At 39.2% G+C, this 21,639-nt stretch overlaps 2 protein-coding genes across 2 annotated transcripts in view; one reads left to right on the forward strand and one right to left on the reverse strand.

Annotated features, from left to right (window-relative positions):
• The first annotated feature begins 1 nt into the window (after position 1).
• Positions 2 to 11,042, forward strand: tyr (tyrosinase). The gene is made up of 6 exons (XM_088346435.1): positions 2 to 97; positions 175 to 1,016; positions 4,294 to 4,510; positions 6,300 to 6,447; positions 6,526 to 6,707; positions 8,369 to 11,042. The coding sequence occupies exons 2-6, from the start codon at positions 189 to 191 to the stop codon at positions 8,614 to 8,616; spliced, it is 1,623 nt and encodes a 540-aa protein (XP_088202561.1). The 5' UTR covers positions 2 to 97; positions 175 to 188; the 3' UTR covers positions 8,617 to 11,042.
• Positions 11,043 to 13,382: 2,340 nt separating this feature from the next.
• nox4 (NADPH oxidase 4) overlaps positions 13,383 to 21,639 on the reverse strand; it is a 35,713-nt gene continuing 27,456 nt past the window's right edge. Inside the window, exons 14-18 of the mRNA XM_088345368.1 lie at positions 19,576 to 19,695; positions 19,379 to 19,487; positions 16,542 to 16,610; positions 13,942 to 14,042; positions 13,383 to 13,870 (exon numbers count right to left, since the gene is read on the reverse strand). Of these exons, the coding sequence (XP_088201494.1) occupies positions 13,750 to 13,870; positions 13,942 to 14,042; positions 16,542 to 16,610; positions 19,379 to 19,487; positions 19,576 to 19,695 (520 nt within the window). The 3' untranslated portion in view covers positions 13,383 to 13,749. The remainder of the gene's footprint in view (positions 13,871 to 13,941; positions 14,043 to 16,541; positions 16,611 to 19,378; positions 19,488 to 19,575; positions 19,696 to 21,639) is intronic.

The raw sequence follows: 21,639 nt of genomic DNA on the forward strand, positions 1-21,639 counted from the left end.
GAATTTGTCCAATGAGATTGGAGAGAAAACTAGACTACTGGGGTGGTTTGAGGAGGTTTGGATGCTTGGCTGAGAACACAACGGGGTCAATCGGAAGGTTGATTAGATACTTTTTTCGTTTAATGTTTTCTCTTTCAAAGTGCTGAATTAATGATTATTTTTCACCCCCAACAGGTAGGAACTTGATCATGAAGGGTCTGCTTCCAGCTGTGGTTCTCTTCCACTTCCTTGGGACCTGCTTTTGCCAGTTCCCCCGTCCCTGCGCCAACGCTGAAGGCCTCCGGACCAAAGAGTGTTGCCCAGCGTGGGCCGGGGACGGCTCAGCATGCGGCGCTCTCTCAGGTCGTGGTTTCTGCACAGAAGTGGAGGTATCGGATGAGCCCCATGGCCCTCAATACCCTCACAGCGGGATCGACGACCGGGAGAGGTGGCCCCTAGCATTCTACAACCGAACGTGCCGTTGCGCCGGGAACTACGGCGGCTTTGACTGCGGGGAATGCCGCTTCGGTTACTGGGGCTCCAACTGCGCCCAGTATCGGGAATCGGTGCGGCGCAACATCATGACTCTGTCTGCCGCCGACCAGCAGAAGTTCATTTCCTACCTCAACCTGGCCAAGAACACCATCAGCTCCGATTACGTTATCTCCACGGGGACCAGGGCGGAGATGGGGGAAAACGGAGAGAATCCAATGTTCGCCGACATCAACACCTACGATCTGTTCGTCTGGATGCATTACTATGTGTCAAGGGACGCCTTCCTGGGCGGCCCGGGCAACGTGTGGCCCGACATTGACTTCGCTCACGAGTCTTCTGCCTTCTTACCCTGGCACCGGGTCTACCTGCTTCACTGGGAGAATGAAATAAGGAAGCTGACAGGAGATTTTAACTTCACCATCCCTTACTGGGACTGGAGGGATGCCCAAAGCTGTGAAGTGTGCACGGATAGTTTGATGGGGGGCCGTAGTCCCTTCAATCCTAACTTCATCAGTCCTGCATCTGTATTTTCATCATGGAAGGTGACAATATTTTCTAGAATAGAATAGAATTGTGTTTATTGTCATTAATAACAATGCTGTGAACATTTTTCACAACGAGCTTAGACCTGCCACTCCAGGATAAACAAGAAAAACACGTACTAAAGGCGTAAATCCTGCAAGGTAGTGCTTGGAGACTTTTAAGTTTTAAGTTCAATTTTCTTTCATCACTAACAGTTCAATGAAAAGAAGCGCAATAACATAAAAAACATAATAAAATTCTCAAATATTTTGATAAATAAGGTATGAAGACCCATTTTTCTACACAATATTAATGTTTCAATATAACTGGCAACATACATATTTTTTATAGTGTTTTGAGCTTATAGTTTGTAGGTTGGCGATGGCCCTCGAGAAGAAACTGTGAGCCTGCTGGTCCTCGTTTAAAGGGACCTCTAGCGCCTTCTAGAGGGCAGCAGGTCAAAGAGGTGGAGGCAAGGGGGAAAGTCCTTCATAATGTTGTTGGTTCTGCTGTGGTATTGCAAGCCAGCAATGTCCTCCATATTGGCACAGAGTAGCCAATAATTTTCTGAGCTGTGCTGATTACTCTGTGTGTATTTATGTGACCGCTGCCATGATCCCAGCATACTATTCATACCAACTCTCGTTTTAGCAATAGTAAAAACCTTTGAGGTACAAGTCTTTATTTATTAAATACCCTGTTTTACATCGAAACGAATGACCAAAAATAATTTATGGGTTCAAGCATTAGTTTAACAGATAAAAGTACTACAATTTATTAAGTTGTTGTTTTTTTCCAAAATAACTTCCGTACAATTTACATCTTTTTATATAATCCTGCTGCTTTATTGCACTACTGTATAAATTAAGGTCCCGCTCCACATTACTTCAGATTATATTTTATTGCCATCACGTGGATGTTTGGAAAACAAAAATGTGGCCTGAAAATAACATTCCAAACAACAAATAAAAAGTAATATACTTTATTTTTGTTTTACAGGTGTTCTGTACTCTCAAATTATAATTATTAAAACAATCTTGCTACTATTGCACTATTGATTGGATATATGAAATATGATGAGTTGACCGACTTTGGCACTTGTGCAGATAAAGCATTCTGCTAGAAATCCTGATTTCAACATTTGTTTTAATTAATTTTTCACTTATTTTATTAGTGTGACGCAGTCACAGGCCAAGCATTTCCACACCTATGCCATCAGTAGTGGTACATCTGAATCAATCCAACCCTCAGTAACTATTTGATGGCTATAAAACCTTTACTGAAGCTACTATTGCGACAAATATAAAAACCATCAATGATAACCTTAAAAATGTTCAGTATAATCTAGGAATTTGGCCAAATTCTTGTTGCTGCCTTGGTTAGGCAATTCAAATTTACAAATCTAGTGTTGCCACAAACAGCATGTTGATTTGTGGCAAATAACAAGCAGTACCAGCAATAAAATTTGCAGTGTTCCTGTGAGCCAGGGTTACTGCTGTTAGTGAAATGAAAGTAGCGACAAACCCACTGTGACAGGCTTGCTAACTTTGGGTTCCATCCATCCATTATCTGCACCGCTCAGTAGGGTCGCCGGGGTGCTGGAGCCCATCGCAGCTATCTTTGGGCAGTGGGCAGGGGACACCCTGAATTGGTTCCCAGCCAGTCGCAGGGAGCTAACTTCGAGTTTTCTGACCTTTTTCAATGATGTCCAGCTTTTCTTAAAAAAGTCTGTCTTGAAAATAGCTTTGACAGTAAATATTCAAGCAAATCCATTTATTCTTCCACTTCAGCCATTGTGGTTTGACAAAACCGCTTTTTAATAAACACAACAGATACAGTCCACTAGTTTTTGCTAGTACACTCAATCACTTGCAGATGATTCTTCTTCAACCTCTTCAAGTTTAAAAATTGGCACCATCATTTTGGTGCTACCGCATCACAGCCATCACAGCTTGTGAAAATGCTGATGTTTCTCTACGCCAACCCACCTTCATTTTTCCAACTCGAAATCCAATTACTGTACTTTCCGGACTAAAAGTCTCTCCGGAGTATAAGTCACACCAGGCAAAAAATGCATAATTAAGAAGAAAAAACATGTATAACTTGCCCTCAGATTATAAGTCATATTTTGGGGGGAATTTATTGATGAAATCCCAAACCAAAAACATACATGTCATCTTGAAAGGCAATTCAAAATAAAAAATGAAATAGAGAACACGGTAGACTAACATTACACATACGTGCATATCTTAGGCACGCTTGTCGGTAAGGATGTACCATATTAAGAGTAACGCAGATAACTCTAGCATGGAGAACATGCTTACCAAACTATTATATCACTCCAGATCACTAAATCCAATCAAATCGTTCATCCTCAGTGTCACTTTTACTGGTAAACAACTCCAGATAGGTCCCAGAGGTAGACGGCTTCCTGCTTTTGGTTTTTACGTTGCAGTCAAGGCTGAAATTATCAACCAAGGTCTAGTGCACCCTCTTAGAGTTTAGTGTGAAAATAACATGTGAAGTGATATACAGCACCGCGAATGATATTTTAAAACTCAAAGATATAATAATATGTTAATAATTTCACATAAACGTCTCATTGGAGTATTAGTCGCGCCCCTGGCCAAACTATGAAAAAACTGTGACTTATAGTTCCAGAAAATACGGTAGTTAAAGCAAAAGCTTTGTCAACGCTTATTTCATGCTACAGGACCTCAAACTGATTGTGGATGATTCTAGGTAGATTCCTGACCCTGGCAACTGGTGTGACGATAAATGATCGTTTTGTTTTGTTTAGTAGGCCAGATGTGAAATTATTTAAAAATGATTTGTGAACGTTTCAAAACTATCCCCATGACTTCAGACGATATTTTGTCTCCATCATGTTGACTGCTTTTACCTTCCTCTTGCGTGTCAAGAAGTCCAACTTTGTTGGCGATAGAAAGCATGTTTCTCTGCTTTTTGTGCCCGGCTGCAGCCAGTCCTATTGTTTTGTTAATGTGGTTTTAAGGGCAGGTGGGTGCTCTCCTTGACCACTAGGGTCATAGGGGCACCATTTCCTGTGTATTGTATAGCCTGATGGCGCCCATCCCTCTCCCCAGGCAAACAAGAGAAACTCGAAATTGAAAAAGATTTTCCTGTATGTTACGTAGAAACCTGAAGCTGTTTTTTGTATCCCTACAACTTAAACTGAAACGTTTAAGGCAGGCACACGATGAAAATAGCAAAACTGCAAAAAGTAAACCGCGATTCAGCGAGGGAATACTATATTCTGATTAATGTTATCCTTTTTAGGTGATCTGCACTCGGCCCGAAGAATACAACAGTCGCGAGGTATTGTGCAACGCAACAGGGGAAGGGCCGCTACTGCGTAACCCTGGCAACCACGATACCAACCGAGTGCAACGACTCCCGACATCGGCTGACGTCGAGTTCGCTTTGGGCCTTCGCCAATACGAAACAGACTCCATGGACCGATTTGCCAACAACAGCTTCAGGAATGTTGTCGAGGGTAAGAACTGTAGAAGCGTGCTAATATGTTTGTACTGTATTAGAGTAGTCGCATACCTCACAGTTGAATGGGCGCGTAATCCGAGTGCTAATCTCTCTAATCTCAGAGAGGATTTTTGGCCCGTTTGTAAACTCACACAGGGATGAACTTTTATTATGGTGTCTATCACTCTCTCCATTTGTTACACCAGTTAAATTGTTTGGGGTCACCAAAGATAGGGTGCGTTCAATCAGAAGCCTGGCACCACTCTCTATACCTGTATCTGTCCATTGAGAGCCAATGATAGCACACATTATAGATGCTTTCTGTCATCTCCCTTTGAAAAAATGTTTCAAGCACGGTACTGTAATAGCCTTTGACGTGCCTTAAGGACTAGTACTGTAGTTTATGGTGCATTCAAATTATACATCGATGTAAAGCAGGCGGTTGAGAGATCCGTGAACTGAGAACACTGGGCTAATCGTTAAAATGCAATTTGCTGCAGCAAAAATAGAACAGATTTACATTCACAAACGTGATATCACAAACCCCAATTTCGTTTCAGCAGTAAATTTTAAAAGTTTGGGGTCACTTGGAAAATTCAATTCCTTGATGAAAATAAAGTTTGAGGGATAATTTTTTTTTTCCAAATAAAAATCCCTTTTTCTAACCTCGACTATGCTGTCTATTTCTTTTGCAACTCATTTGATTAATAAAAATAAATAATAATAAAAAATTATATAAAAATAACATAAAAATTGTCTGAGTGACCCAAAACTAATTATATATGGTACATAAAGTGAAGAAAATATGTATTTGAACGCCCTGCTATTTTGCTATTTCTCCCACTTAGAAATCATGGAGGGGTCTGAAATTTTCATAGTAGGTGCATGTCCACTGTGAGAGATAAACTAAAAAGAAAAATCCAGAAACTCAGAATTCTAGATGATACACAGGTGTTCAAAGACGTATTTGTAGTTGTAAAAATCATGCATTGTGACTTCTGGAATTTTCTTGATTGATTGACCTGGTAATAACATAGTAACAACATGATTAGCTGTTTTTTAGAAATTCAAATGAAAAATTCCAGTTCATGGGCTTCAAGGACAAAAAAAAAAATGTATTCAAGTATTGATAACTATTTTCAAGCAATCAATTAAGAGTGAAGAATGAAAATGTATTGATTAGTTGAGGATAGCTACTAAAAATGTATTTATTTGTCTTTTTCTTCATTTATACAGGAAATACAACAAACTAAATTGCAACTTGGGGGTTTTATACAGCATATGGGCAAACAAGGTATCTTCCTTAGGTTATATTATATTGAGCAAGCTATCTAGCTAGCTTTTTTTAATGCTATCTAGCTAATATTTTACTCGTTTTGGTAGTTATCAAGTTAAATTTTGGCCTTCTTTCTATTTAGATATCGAGCTTTGTTTTTTGTCTTTGTATCCGACTATTTAGATGGCTAAAAGAATATGAATTCATTTAGTCAGCTATCCAACCCCCTTTTAGTTCTTTATGTGTTTACCATTCTAGCTAACAATCAACCTGCCTTTTTAGCTATTTGGCAAGCCATTTAGTTAAGTTGCTATTTTATAAACGTATATGAAACTGGGTGCCCTTTGCGCTAATTAGTAACAAAAAGTAGCTCGACCCTTGAAAAAGGTAGGAGAGCCCTGATCTAGATAAATACAGCATGCGTTGGCTTTTAATTTTTGTGGTTCCAGACAAAATAGTTTTTTAGTTTTTTTCAGGTTCTTTTAACATTCTTTGTTGCATCATACCTGGCTCACCCTCTCTCTGTCAGGTTTCGCCAGCCCAGAAACGGGCATGGCAGTCCAAGGCCAAAGCACAATGCATAATGCCCTGCACGTCTTCATGAATGGCTCCATGTCCTCCGTGCAAGGTTCCGCCAATGACCCAATTTTCCTCCTGCACCACGCCTTCATCGACAGGTGCAGTCAATCACAAACACGTGCTTTTTCCGTATATTCTCTTGACTCTAGCCTTTTGTGACCGTCTTCTCTGTGCAGTATTTTCGAGCGCTGGCTGCGAGCCCACCAACCTTTGCGAACCCTCTACCCCTTCGCAAATGCTCCCATCGGCCACAATGACCGCTACTACATGGTGCCCTTCCTGCCACTTTACAGAAACGGAGACAATTTCCTCTCCACAAAGTCGATGGGCTACGAATATGCCTACTTGTTAGACCCAGGTCAGTCCAAAATCTATACAGTTGTACCTCTTTATGCAAGCACCTTTACACATGAGAATCTCAATACACAAGTTTTTTCTTAACCAAAAAATTTGCCTGCATTAAGACGGAAAATACAGTTCATGAGCAGTCCCAGAGACTACCACTAGAGACCGCTCACCGTTCTTGACCATGTACCCCCATCAGCTCGGTCCAGGTTACGCATGTGCCTCCGGACAAAAAGCACCTGAAAAAACACGTTTTTTCCAAAGTTCATTTTGATTGCATCTCTTTAATCGCATTTTATAACATCTTTTTTGTAACTTTTCGCAACCTTATGAGTCGGGAAACGGCAACGCTAATGTGTCTGAGAGTGATAACAATTAAAACCGAGCAAGAAATAATAGAAAAACACAAGATTGGTGTTTGTTTCATTGACCAAGGCAATAAGTAGCAGAGAGTACCAATCACAAAGCCGCAGAAGAATTTGTACAGCGCTTCGCTGCAATAGTTACAGAGGGAGGTAATATTCCTGTTTCCAAAAAAAAACAGTGAGGAGGGAGATAATCAGAGAAGCTTGCGTCTACAAAGGAGACAAAATAGGTGCTGGCTAAGTGGGAGGAAGTTGCTGCTTTCATTGAAAAAAAAAAAACATCCAGAAAGTGGGGCAACTGGTCATGCGACAGCTTTATTTAATGACACTTGCTGTATGAATTCCGAAATATTTTGAAGGGGAGGCAGAGAAATTTTCGTGGATAACTATTTTTGAGTTCAAAATACCTATAGAAAGTAATAGCGTTGCAAGTCCATCTAAAAAGGCAGAATAAAAGTGATTGATGAAAACTGAAACTGTCAGAACCAGAACAGGAGGAGGACCCCGATGTGTAGCGTTTACTCACAAGTTTATTGGTATATAGAGCAAAACAAATACCAGCGATCCGGTGCTCGCTGGACGAGGGAAGCAATCCGCTCAAGGGATCGGAGCGTAATCGGAATGCGAAAGTGGATCTCCCAGAGCGGGAGATCGTAGCGTGGTCAAACATGTAAAACGGGTCGTTAGCCCGAGCGGGAGATCCGAGCGTGGTCGGTGGTCAAAAACAGGTCGTTAGCTGGAGCGAAACAGTGAATCAGGAACAAACGAGTGGTATACGGGTGAAAACGGGACCGACGGGAGCCAGAGTCAAAGTGCTTGCCTTGCGTATGCAAAGGTTCACTGATGGACTGACAGAGAGTGACTGGCGCACTGGGTATAAATAGAAGGGGAATTAATCAGGCAACAATCTACAGCTGGCGCCAAACAAGCGGGTGCAGGTAAGTGCAATGAGTAATTATGACAGAAACTAGCAACAAAATAGTAAGTGCTTAATATAGACTCACAATTTCTTTCGTTAATATCATTTTATTTATCTTAAAACTGTATTTGTATGTTTAATTACTATTCGAACGTATTCCAGTGATCAGGAAGCTGTGTTATTATAGGTATTTAGTGGTCACTTTGTTTCTTTTTGGAGGTCGGAAACGGGCCGTTTAGTTTTTAATGATTTTATATCGGGAAAATTCGCCCATAAACACAAGGTACAAGCATGATCCTGGAATGAATTAAGCTCGTATGTAGAGGTACCTCTATATTTTGTTTGCATTGAACTGCCGTCCATGTCTAAACTTGTCTTTCCGTACTGCAGGTCAGCGGTTTGTTCAAGAAATCCTAAATCCCTACCTCGAGCAGGCCCAGCAAATCTGGCCGTGGCTTTTGGGGGCAGCTCTCGTGGGGGCGCTGGTCTCGGCCGTTGTGGCTGTTGCGGCCGTGACAGCGAGAAGGAAATGGAAACGAAACCAGAGGAAGAAGAGGGCATCCATTTTTGGAGAACGCCAGCCGCTTCTTCAGAGCAGCTCGGAGGAAGGTTCAGCTTCCTATCAGACAACGCTTTAACACACACATACATAAAGTATATACGAATGTACTGTATATGCACCCTGAAAAAAGTCCAGGTATAAAAATCAGAATATTACATGTACCGAATATCCCGAACTATAAGGTACACAGGATTATAAGGAGCACCCCCGAAAAATAGTATTATGTGATTTATTTTTCATATACAGTAATCCCTTGTTGTATTGAAGTACTCAACGCGGGTTTGCTACTTGCATCATGCATTGTGTTCTTCATTCTAATTGGCTAAACAACTGCCCCGCCTATTTATGCTTGTTTCAACCCACATTAAGTATGCGCAAATATTCTCAAATTAGAGTTTCTCTAATTGCCATCATGTCAACAAAACACTCTGTAACCACAAAAGCTGCTGGGGCCAAAGAGCAGAGTTAAATGCTTTCTAACGCCAACTAAGTTGGACTTCTTGACCTGCTAAAATTCACTTAAACTTCCACCAGCGCCCCCTGCTGGCCGTTAGAAAAACTGCTTGGATTAGTCACATCATAAGCATAAGGTGCTGGGTTGAAATAATGTTACAAAGTTTGCGGTTTATAGTTGAGAAATAAAGGTATTTGTCAAGCATAATATATATTTTAATACATAAAAATGAAAAAAAAATACACAAAAATGATTAAAATAGTATTTTTCTATAAAAATTGTCATTTTCTTTTAAGGGACAGTGTGTATTATTTAGCGACTCTTATTGGTTAATAAAAAACAATATTGATTTAAATATTAAGAAAATATACATTAACTATCATATGAACAGGCATTTTTTAAAAATGGTCGCAGTTCAAGAAATTATTTATTTTACTAACTTGGAGCTGACATAATTGTTTGCCATTTTGTTGCTATGGGTTGACAAAAACCTCAAAAAGGCCAGGCAAAGAAAAGTGAAAGTGTGTTTTGGTCACTTTGAGTCTCCGTAGTTTATATTCTTACTTGCGCTTCTTAGCACTTGCTTTTGGTTGTAACACACCATACAGCGACATCTAGAGGTCACAAAATACACACTGTCCCCTTAAGCAATTTATTTTTGAAATTTAGTAATACATTTTTAATACTAATTGACCTGCATTTCAATTTGGACTTTTTCCAGGTTGCGTCGAGCTCCAAATTGCATCTCGATAAGTTTAAGTTAAGTCAAGTCCCATTTATTTATATAGCCCTTAATCAGAAAATGTCTCAAAGGATTGCACAGGTCACAATTACACCATCCCCTGATCTCAAACCAACATGCAGGCGAGGAAAAACCTCAGCACGAGGAAAATAGGAAACCCTGAGAAGGGGCCTACAAGTGGTAATCCCCCTTCCAGTTTAAAGTTATTTAACATACAAAATAAGGAGAGACGATATCAATGAAGTCCGAACTTGCAAGGAGAACAGGAGATACTGTAAAGAATTTTTGTTTTAAAAACCACAATGCCAAATCTGTTCTACAAGCCCTTGAGCCCTTTCTTTTTATTAAATCTCCTAGGTTACAATAAGTAGATCTGCCCTAAACGTTGTGGAAATTATAGAACAGCAACATAATTGGCCAATAGTGACAATGATGCAAACAGTGCATAACAGTCTAAATAACGAATAACAGTGATGTATAATAGTTAAAATAAAAAACTAGCCCTCTATGCGATCTCCTTTGCAGTTGTCCAATATTAAAAACTGAATAAACTTACCACAGACCTATCCTGTAAATAGCACGATTTGCCAAACATGCTAAAGGTACCCGGTTCAAGACCTGATGGAAACATTTGTTGGCCTGGAGAAGGATGGGCGCCACCAAGCTGTACCTGCCCAAGACACACCACGGGAAATGGTACCCCAACTACCCCAGTGGTTGAGGGATCCAAATGGAGATGAAATTCTTGAATTTATTACGAAAGACAATGAAATCGAGCAAAGTCATCTGACATATTAGAAAATGATGCTGTTTAAATGGCATTAAATTGCTTTCCGGAATTACAAAAATCATAGTTCAATTGGAAAACAGTATCTTACAGAAGAACAAGAACATTTTACATGATGTCACTTTTACTACTTTCTTGGCCTTCTTCCATTGAGTCTTTATTTAGTTCTTTATTTGCAAAATAGGATTTGTCAAAGAGTAAGTGCACTCAAATCACGGTTTCTGTCATTGCAGAGGAGAAAAAAGCAAATAATCCAAAAATCTAAAAATTATAATAACCTGTACTGATGTTTATAATATTCTGGACCTGTTAAACAACCTTAATCATGACGCAAATCCGGTGAATAAAAAAATTATAGATAGATAGATAGATAGATAGATAGATAGATAGATAGATAGATAGATAGATAGATAGATAGATAGATAGATAGATAGATAGATAGATAGATAGATAGATAGATAGATAGATAGATAGATAGATAGATAGATAGATAGATAGATGGATGGATGGATGGATGGATGGATGGATGGATGGATGGATGGATGGATGGATGGATGGATGGATGGATGGATGGATGGATGGATAGATGGATAGATAGATAGATAGATAGATAGATAGATAGATAGATAGATAGATAGATAGATAGATAGATAGATAGATAGATAGATAGATAGATAGATAGATAGATAGATAGATAGATAGATAGATAGATAGATAGATAGATAGACAGACAGACAGACAGACAGACAGATAGCATGAAAAAGTATACTATTCAGCTATAGGCCATAATCAACAATATTATAATAATATAATCCTTTCAATATTTCAGTTGATTGATAATGAATGGAGCACATACATTCTGGATGTGCGACATTTTTTCTTACTACAATAAAGAACTTTATCACAACATCAAGTTATCATTACACTCGACACTAAGAGGCAGTGTTAGATTAAAAATGTAAGTATCCTTGGGAAGGGATGGGATAAACATTTATGTACTTCGACACTTATTTCGTGCCAATTTCAATCCAAGTTGCACGTTTAGACGAGTCAATGCATTTGTCTTGAACCCTTCATTCCAAAGATCGTTTCTGACAGGATGATGAGCCTGTATTTTTTTGCGCTGACTGAAGCACTGGTGCTAAAGGATCATGATGCTGCATGTGATCTTCCACAAGCTAATTAATGTTTGTGAGTTGCTGCATTAAAAGAACATATGATCCGATTGCTCTCTGTGGTGGTCTGTTCATTTGTACATCCAAATGTAGAGAACAGAAACTCAACACATGGGGACGCTGGCGCCCCTGTTTGATAAATTCTATTTAAATTACTTTGGGCTTAAAGAAAAAAAAACGAATCCGTTCATAAAACATCGGCTTTGAAAAAACTCATGTTTTCAAAGTAATTATATTAAAGTGGTTCTCCAAAACACCCACAAGATGACAGCAACTTCCCACAATGGATTATCTCTGGTTGTGGAGGCTTGGATGAAGGAACCTGTTTGTCTGGAGCAGATTGTTCTCAAGTAAGTAATGAATCTTGTAAAGATTTTTTTGTAATTTGTCAACACAAAAACATTTGAATTTGCCATTTTGCTGCCATGGGTACCCCCAGTAGCTAAAGACCTTGTGAAAGGCTAAGTAAAAAAGGAGAGAATAAAAATGGTCACTTTGAGTCCCCGTAGTTTGTATTCTTCTTTGGGCTTTGTAGCACTTGTTTTCAGTTGCACTACACAATACAGTGAGCTATTTTTGTTACTAATTGGTGCGGAAGGCTACTATTTGGATGTACATTTCTAAAATAACAATTTGTTATTACTAAACTGTTACTATGTTATTACCAGATTGTAATAACTAGATGTTAAGTCAACCACTGAACCGCTGGCTACTCAGGTGTTCTCAGCGATTACTTGGTGCCTTTAGGCACCACGTTGGGGACCCTTGCTTTAAGACTACCCAAATGGCAGCAGACTTTGACTTGTTAGCGGGTAAATAGTGTTTTAAATGGGCCTTTTTGCAGTAAGTTGGTTACTTTAAATTGGGGGTCAGCAACCTGCGGCTGTGTGGGTCTTTGGCACTGGCCTTATGGTTCCCTGGAGTGTTTTAAAAAATTATTGGAAACGGAAAAGAAGAACGAGCGGAAATATAGATTTCTAAATTTGATCTCTTTTGGAGGAAAAACACAAAACATTTTTTATTCAGTTATTTCAAGGGTATAACAACGTTTAGACTATAGTGCTAGCAAATACTTCATATCTTTTATTGTTCCATGGCTATTTATGCTTCATCTTTGCCACCTGCTGGACATTTGCAGTAACAGCAAGTTTAATGTGTGTTTTTTTTTTTGGTTTAGCAACCACTTTCCACTTAAAAATGCTGCTCTTAAATGTCACTATAAAAATGTTTTCAAAATCTGAAAATCCTCTGTATCCATTCTGAAATATTATGTTCACTGTTTGTTTGCTTTGTAAGTATTAAATGAGTAATTCTTTTATATGAATTATTTAATTTTGATGAATTAAAAGGGCTATACAAGGCTTTTATCGTTTTTGCAAATTTGGACTTTTTTTTGGTCTGTATTTGCTCTTTCAACGTTTTCAGTTGCTGACCCTTGCTTAATTTAAACACATGTCTTTTTTTGTCTTGCTCATTCTAAACTTGATTTGTGAATAACTATTTACTTTTTTTCCAATATGCATCTTATTGTGAAATATGCCCAGTCTGAGCCAACCCTAGTGTGAATTAATCTTTCAGACAAAAAATGTTTCTCTCCAAAACACCAAAATGTAGAAAACACCAGTTTAGTACATTTGTATTCATAATATAAAGATCATTTTAAAGAATGGTAATTGTGGGATAATTCAATGATTCTTCATTTATTCATTTAAAACATCTTCACCATTTCCCATGTAGACTCCCCTCATTGAGCTTTGCTGCTGGCAACCACAGTCCTGTTGCTCCCAGTATAATCCAAGAGAATAAGATGCTAACTTTAGTAGAAGCTTCCAAAATGAAGCAAATTTTATGTGGTTAAAAAAAAGGTTTCTTGCATTCTGTAGTAATTCAGTGGTCAAACCCATTCCAGAAACCTTCATAAAGCGTCACTTTAGGCTGGGACCATCTCAACTGAGATACAAGTACAGTGCTGCACTGTCATGTCCACGTTCTTCTTGTTGCTATATTAGCACCGGAAATCCCAAAGTTGAATCCGATGCAGCTACCGCCAATCAGCTGAACGACTCCTTGTTAAATTCAAAAGTAGTTCCAGGAAACTGAGCTGTGTTGCAGAGTCTGTGAAGAGTCTTGGAGATGCCTTTGGGTCCGCAACAGAACACGCCCACACGGTTACTGAAAAAGCACACGGGGACAATAAAGTGACACTTTAGAGACAGCGAGAAGTAATTTTCGAGTATACTCACTACACGTTGGTCTTTCCGATTTCATTTAACAGTAACTTCCACCTTGGTCGACCCACCAGCAGCCGTGATGCGAGGGGACGGTACTTCTCCTCGCTAAGGCACTTGCGGAACAACAAAAAAGTAGTAAAAATATTCAAATGCTTCATTTTGATTGTATTCAAGAACTGGATACGTGGGGCATAGGTTGCAGTTTGTATAAGTAGTGGAGATTGTTGTTCAAGTTTTAAAACATAATGTAATATAATGTGTCAGCACAAACACGTTCCTGGAATATAATTTAATGTTTAAAGTGTTAATTGAATTTTGTAACTGTTTTGTTGCTACTACATGGTGCATTACTGCGTTATTCCATCCATCCATCCATCAATTCCACCGCTTATAACATTCTCTGTTAGATGGGAATGTTTAAATTTACCTACAAAGAACAATTGAATACAGTTGTGGATATACGAGAGTGCTGAATTTCTCCTCGTGGAGATATTGTCCTTACCCTATATACTGTACTCACATCCAAGCCAAATTTATAACTATCAAATAAAATACTAAAATCAGGGGCTCAGCTCATAAGTGCATATTTGGTTGTGTGTCACCAGTAGGCAGCGCGTAGAGAGGGGGCATGGCTTATACAGGAACAAGAAACCAACCAAATTTCAATAAGCTGAATTTTTAGTCTTTTTTTGTACTATTATTTTTGCAATAATAATAAATAATGCCTGGAGAGAAAAAAGGAAAAACGTCTTGGACTGTTCCAAGTAATGGGGAAAGGGATCTTCAAGTGGTTTGAAGCCCAGAGACAAGATGGATGTTGAGTGTCTCGGCTCAGTGTTAGTTTGTAAATACACAAGATTGCACAAGCCAAGAAATATGAAAGCTTCACCGCTTCCACAGGTTGGTGTACACATTTTCTTCTATTTCTTTTTATATGTGGTTGTTGTAAAGCCCTTTTAGAGGGTCAGCTTCTCAAATTTTGGAGAAAAAAAAAATCATGTTTTTGTCCCGCTTTGTAATCGTCGAAAACAAACAAAAAAATATTTTTCCCAGTATATGAAGATTTTGTATCAGTATAGTCACATGCATGTCATAAGGCTTAGGGTGCAAAGTGCGGCTTTTTACATTGACAGCAGCAGCCACCAGATGATGAAGGTGCTGTATCTGAGTCAGATCAGCAGGCTTCCCCTGCTACTGGTATCCGTGAAAAGCAATACCATCCGTTCCATGTGGGGGAGCAAACTCCAACCCAAATACATGGCCTGGAGAAGGATGGGCACCGCCAGGCTGTACTTGCCCAAGACACACCACAGGAAATGAGGCCCTGGTGATCCAGGTGGTTAAGGGATATTTAAACTGTGACATTGGGGGGTATTTTAATTGTGGAGTAACAAAATACTGTATATTTAAAGACATAAATTAATTAGGATACAAAGAAAGGTGATTGTATTCCGTAACAGGTACAAAATAACAAGATGTGATCAAATTACTGCTATACTCAGATTACTTTGCAGGACTACAATTTTTTAGAAAGTATATTTACATATACATAATCCGGCAATTGATAAATTGTGTCTAACATAATTTCAATCAATGACACTACAGAAATAGGGGTGAGGTGTACACACAAAGTGCCTGAGCATCGAAGTACTGTCCATATCTATTGTGCAGATTGTACACAAAGCCAACTCATCAAATACTTCATGCCCATCACACTGAGTTGCAAATAAAAGCACGTTTCTTAAGAGTCTGTATTTATTGCTCCCTCAATGTAGCACTCATTTGGTTGAATTGGCCGGAGCCTGCAGTTTAGTGAGGCTGCTTCCGTGTGTATTAAGCAGCGCAGTTGCGTGCTGGTGATGCGTTGAGTAAATTTAATTGTATTCTTTTTTCTCATTGCAGTTTATTGTTGTTAAAAATCCTTTATACATTTGCTTGTTATGATGTGAGATTCAGCCAAGTAAATCTGGAGATTGTCAAGAGGTTTTGGCATTCCCTCTTCAAACAAGTAAAACTTGAACTTGGACAAAATACATACCCAAGTTTGTTGGACATTTGGTGTGTTTGAAATAAAATTAGTTCTTAAAGTCTTCTTAATGTCAACTAAAACAGAGCATATCTTGTCTTCTATGTAAAAGTTAGATTTTCGCTTGATAAAGTGTAAAACGGTTCAAATGTGGGGACTTTTTTGTAGGACAACGAGGAACTACCTGACCCCGGTTTCCTCCAATTTCTTTTCAAGATGACATTGTTCATCGATCTTAAAAAAAAAAAGTTATTTTACTTATATTAGGTTTATTTTGTCTTTTATTAGCATAGTTAGTATTGAAGTAGTCCAAATGTAATTAAAAGTGATCAAGTTACATTTATGCAATATTATGGTAATTGGATTATGTTATTGCTTACATTTTTCAACAGGTAACTAATAACTGTATTGGATTACATTTTTAATGTAACCCACTCAACCCTTTAAATATATCAAGATAAATAAAGAAATTAATTCAGCCGTTTTCACCATGTAAAAGACACAAGTCCCACTTTACTTTATTCTATTCTGCCTTGCAAAAATGTCTTTTTTGTGTTTGATATTTACTTTCATGCCACTAACGTACCTGTAGGTTGCTCGCCTGACTGACGTATAGCTTCAAGTTGAAGTAGTCAGGTCTGTTTTCATGCCATAACTACAAGAAAAAAGGTAAGAGTAGTTACTTGTTATTGTAAGTGTGCGTTACCAACCACAGAGTAGCAGCATTGTCATTTACAAAAACAAAATAACACTGCCCCTTCTTCCAGTTAATCTTTAATAATCATGTTTTAATAAGAAAATTATTTAAGAAAATAAATCAAGATAATGAGTCACAGCTTCACAAAAAGAAATCCAGTAGATCTGTCTGTCTGTCTGTCTGTCTCTCTCTCTCTCTCTCCCTCCCAACCTCCCCTACCAAGCTACCTACCTACCTAAATAATCATAATAAGTGTAAATTATCTGTGTAATCATGTGGAACATTGGGGTATCCTTGTAACATTGAAACAAAATCACATTTATACATTAATTTTACAAACCACTTATCCTCAAGAGATTTGCTGGGGTCCTGGAGCCTATCTCAGTCATGATTTTGGAATGTGGAGGAAACCGGAGTGCCCGAGGACACGGGAGAACATGCAAACTCAACACAGGGAGGCTGGTTGCTGGAATTGATCCCGGGACCTCTGAACTGTGAGGCGGGCGTGCCAATAGCAACATACTCTGGTCGGTATCCTAACATTTAACTGAAAACGTCATGTCGGTCCGCGTGCCAAGTAATTAAAAATACGAACTCACCAAATGAACCAACCCTGGCAAAATTGTTTTAGTGTTCTGTAGTCTCTGTCTTGTGCTCTTGACATAGGGATCCATTCTTTGTCAAACTCTGCTGCTTAAGGTTTTTCTATGGCAATTGGTTTGTTTACTATCTTTGTAACATAACGTGGTGGACTGCAGTTGACCATTCTCCCCACTGAATCTCTACTGACGCAGACATTTTGGGCAAAGATCCTTGTTGCACTGCCTGAAAGGCAACTGCGTCCGCCAGTATGAACCACATTGATTTTAATTCAAAAACGCTTAAGATGTGATTTTAAGGTTCTGTTGGTAGTATACAAAATCATGCAAGGACTTGCTCCCTCATATCTTTCAGATTTAATTTCCCCCTATGTTCCGGTCCGGCGCCTTCGCTCAGAAAATGCTGGTCTACTAGTGATCCCAAGAGCCAAGAAGAGATCCGCAGGTTCGAGAGTGTTCTCCATTCGAGATTCGATCTGCAGCCTCAGTGGAACTGTTTAAATCCAGGCTTAAAGCACACTTCTATTTTATAGCATATGAATAACCTATATTTTATGTTGATGATATCTGTGAATCATTTGCCCTCATGTAGGTTCTGGATCAGGGGATGGTGTCATAATAGTCGCAATAATCTGTGGTCTGTGCAGCCCTTTGAGACTCTTTGTGATTAAGGGCTATACAAATAAACATGACTTGACTTGACTTTCCTTCTGTGTGACTCGGTGTCAATTGACCGAGGGCCTGGTACCAGTCCGTGGCTCAGTGGTTAGGGACCCCTGTTATAGACAGCTGAGTTCAGACAGCTTGGACCAAGTGGCTTATTTCTTTGAGGCAAAGGGGGAAGTCTTCAAGTCATTGGACATGATGAAAAAAATAAAATAAAATTAGCTCAGGCATGTCAAACTCAGTTTTGCTCGGGGGCTGGATCCAGACTTTATGTCAGGTGGGCTGGATTATTAGTAAAAAAAATCTCTTCACTTTGGGTTTTTTTCAGTACTATGCTTTATAATTTACCCTACATTTGTAGCACACCCTACAAATTTTAATCACAAATTAAAAAAGTATATTTTCTAAGCACAACACATTTATTCACAATACATTGAAAAACGTTTTTTTTCATGTTTGCATTGAATGTGTTCGTTTTAACAGTTAGAAAATGCAGCTTTACTTCTGAAACAACTTACCACACTTGACAACCTCAAGTGGTGCATTTATATAGCACTTTTCAAGTCATTGAAAATCACCCAAAGCACTTTACAATGTGCTCTACAATCACTCACATAGCATGGGTCTCAGAGAAGTCGGGAATCGAACCTCTCATTCCGAAGATGAGCACTCTACCTCCTGAGCTACAGCTGCTTTAAATAACAATATGCTTGCTTCAATTGTCATACCGCTTTGAAATTAAAAATACAAAATATCAGTGAACAGGCAATAACATCAGATAACACTAGCATTAATTAAAGCTTAGAAATCGGGTCACAATATTGTCTTTAACGTGCAACCTGATACATTTTATTTTCAATGATAGGTGCAAACAAATGTCATGCCGTCACACCTTTCTGCTCTTTTTCATCGCACTCCTGCAAGTCGACTTGCTACTGCTGGCTCCAGGCCTTTTTTGCCTTGTAAGTTGTCAAATCCTGAGTAGTAGTTATACAATGATGTTTTGGCACATTTAAGACAGTCATTGTAAGTCTGTGTAATGGGTAGGTGTGAAGCACATTGCAAAGCGCTTTGGGAGGTCTTCAGTGACTTGAAAAGCGCCATAGAAATGCAGACCAAGTGTTCGTTAACCTTGAGCAATACTTTATTTTATTATTGTTCATCACTGAAACCACCTGTTCACTAAGATAAGTAGTCCCAACCATGGATAGAACCTTTGCAGGACGTCAGCTCTTTTACCCGTTTACTGCCCTCTAGTGGTGAGAAGAAGAATTTGGTTTGTGTTTATTAACAAAAATCATTTCTTTTGAAAAAAATGAGCAAGAGACTTGCTTCTTTTATTTACATACTATGAAATTGACAGCAGGCCGGATGAAATCACCCCACAGGCCAGAACCGGGCTGTATGTTTGACATGCCTGATTTAGATGCAAACTCTTTTCAGAACAAAGTGTGATCAAACCTTCTGATGCAGAGAACACAGCAGCTCAGCAAACCAGTAAAAGGACTGGAGTTCCCTGCAGACCCACACAAAGTACAACCTCTTCAACCTGAACTCGGTCCAGCCGTCACTGGTCCCACAATGAAAGGGAGAGACAGGCAGAGGGATTCGAACGCCAGCTGGAACCAATCGTGCGACGTACGGTACGCTCTACTCACAGCAAAGCGTGCAAGATGCAAGCGAAGGGTGTGACCCCGATCCCGCCTGCCACGCAGAGGCTGACGTCATAATTGAACACTTCCTCTGAGGGACTTCCAAAGGGGCCGTCCACAAAAAGCCTGAAAGTAAGCAAAGAGGTCAAATAAATGAAGGCACTGCATAAGTTAACCCTTAGAAAGAGACAATTGATTGGACTTCCTTTTGTGGGTTAAATACACAGAAATTCTCACATAAACATACTGGATCGGACATTCCACCACGTCTGCCTTTGTGTGTGCACGTTTATGTAAACATTGTTCATCTCTACAGCGATTGAATGGCTGATTAGCATCAGAGAGAAATTGCACCCACATTTACGGATTTCATGCATTCTTTGACAGAGTGCATAAAATCAATAAAGGAATTTTACACCAAAACCTTGTAGTGAATTAAAAAACAAAACAAACGTGCAATTTAAGGCCCCAATTTGAGGCCCAAAGCAGTGGTCCGCAACCTTTTCTGTACCACAGACTGGTTTAAAGTCTGACTAGAGTCTCACAGCACGGCGTAATAATGACATAAGTAATAATAATAATAACAATAACAATAGTAAAAATAAGAATGAGCCCAGTACCACTGTGTCACCATTAGATCACTAGGGATCAGGATGACATAGGAAAAATCATTAGATTTGATCTCACCATTACACTATTCTTACTCACAGTACGATGTTATACAATGATGTTTTGGTAGAACTCTTTCCCATAATGCTCAATTTAAAGGGAAAATCGGGCCTAAAAACATCCTGTGCGTATTATAGCCCGGCTCAGAAATTAACTTGATTATAGGAACCGAGACCGAAGCAAACCTGAATCATAAGATTTTATCTATGGGGAGGAAGAAGGAGAAGGAAATGGTGATTCTGGCCGACAGTCCAAGTGCAGGCGTGCATAAATAAGCGGTGTGTTTCCTTTTCTCCATGGCTATAACAGGTGGATTTACTTTTTTTTAAAAGGTCAGCAAGGGAGAAGCCGCTAATGATTGACATTTGAGGCCCGACACAAGTTTTGGGCCAAGTTGGGACCCGGGACCAAGGTCTTACTTGTAGCTCCATTACATCTTTATACAATGTAGCGCCGTGAGTAAAATCTGTGAGTGAATATGGAAAGAAAAGGTAATGCTTTTACTTTTATCATTTACAATTCTAGTGCCGCTCAATGAGGATTAAGTATTCTCACCGCTGTGATCTGGGATGGGTTCCTGTTGCATGAAATACTGAGCATATGAGGTCAGCAAAATGTATCGACTGACCACTTATTGCTCATATACGATGTTATGTTACCGTAAAAACTCAGTACAATGCGCACTCAAACTTTGGGTTTTGCTTTTTTGGGGTATAAAAAAAATGCATTTTACCTGAATAAATACAATAAATAAGGATTTTTTTTTTTTTTTGGTGCGGCCGGGTACCAAACGACCCACAACCTGTTACTGGTCCACAACCCTGTTGGTTGCCGTCCACTGAACCCAAAGGATATGATGAAAATTTTCATTTGACAGTCAAGACTAAGTAAATGTTCAAATAAAATGTTCAAAAATATTGCAAAAAAAAAAAAAAGTAATACCATAAACCTGGGGTGTCAAACAGGCGGCCCGCAGGCCAGATCAGGCCCGCTAAGGAATTAAATCTGGCACGAGAGACAACGCTCAGAGAACCCCAAGAGAAAAATGAGCTGCAGGTTGAAATATGTTCTCTTGATGTTGCCAAAGCCAGGTGCCTCTCACAAAGTCGCTGTACGACTATCTCTCTCTCTCTCTCTTTCTATCTCTCTTTCTCTCGCTCTTACTCTCTGTGACTTTTTCTATTTTTCTTCCTCTGTCTCATTCTCTCTCGGTGTTTTTTTTACCTCCTTTTTCTCTATCTTCCTTTTTTCCTCTTCTCTCTCTTTCTATTTCTCTTTGGATTTCTTTATTTCTCACTCTTTGTTTCCCCCTCTCTCACTATTTCTCTTTTTAACTCTTTTGTTTCTCACAATCCCTCGCTCTCTCTCGCGCTCTCCCGTCCTCTCATTCTTTATCCCACC

This window comes from Urocampus carinirostris, chromosome 10 (genome assembly GCF_059441175.1).
Source record: "Urocampus carinirostris isolate Australia breed hairy pipefish chromosome 10, RoL_Ucar_1.0, whole genome shotgun sequence".
NCBI classification, from domain to species: domain Eukaryota; kingdom Metazoa; phylum Chordata; class Actinopteri; order Syngnathiformes; family Syngnathidae; genus Urocampus; species Urocampus carinirostris.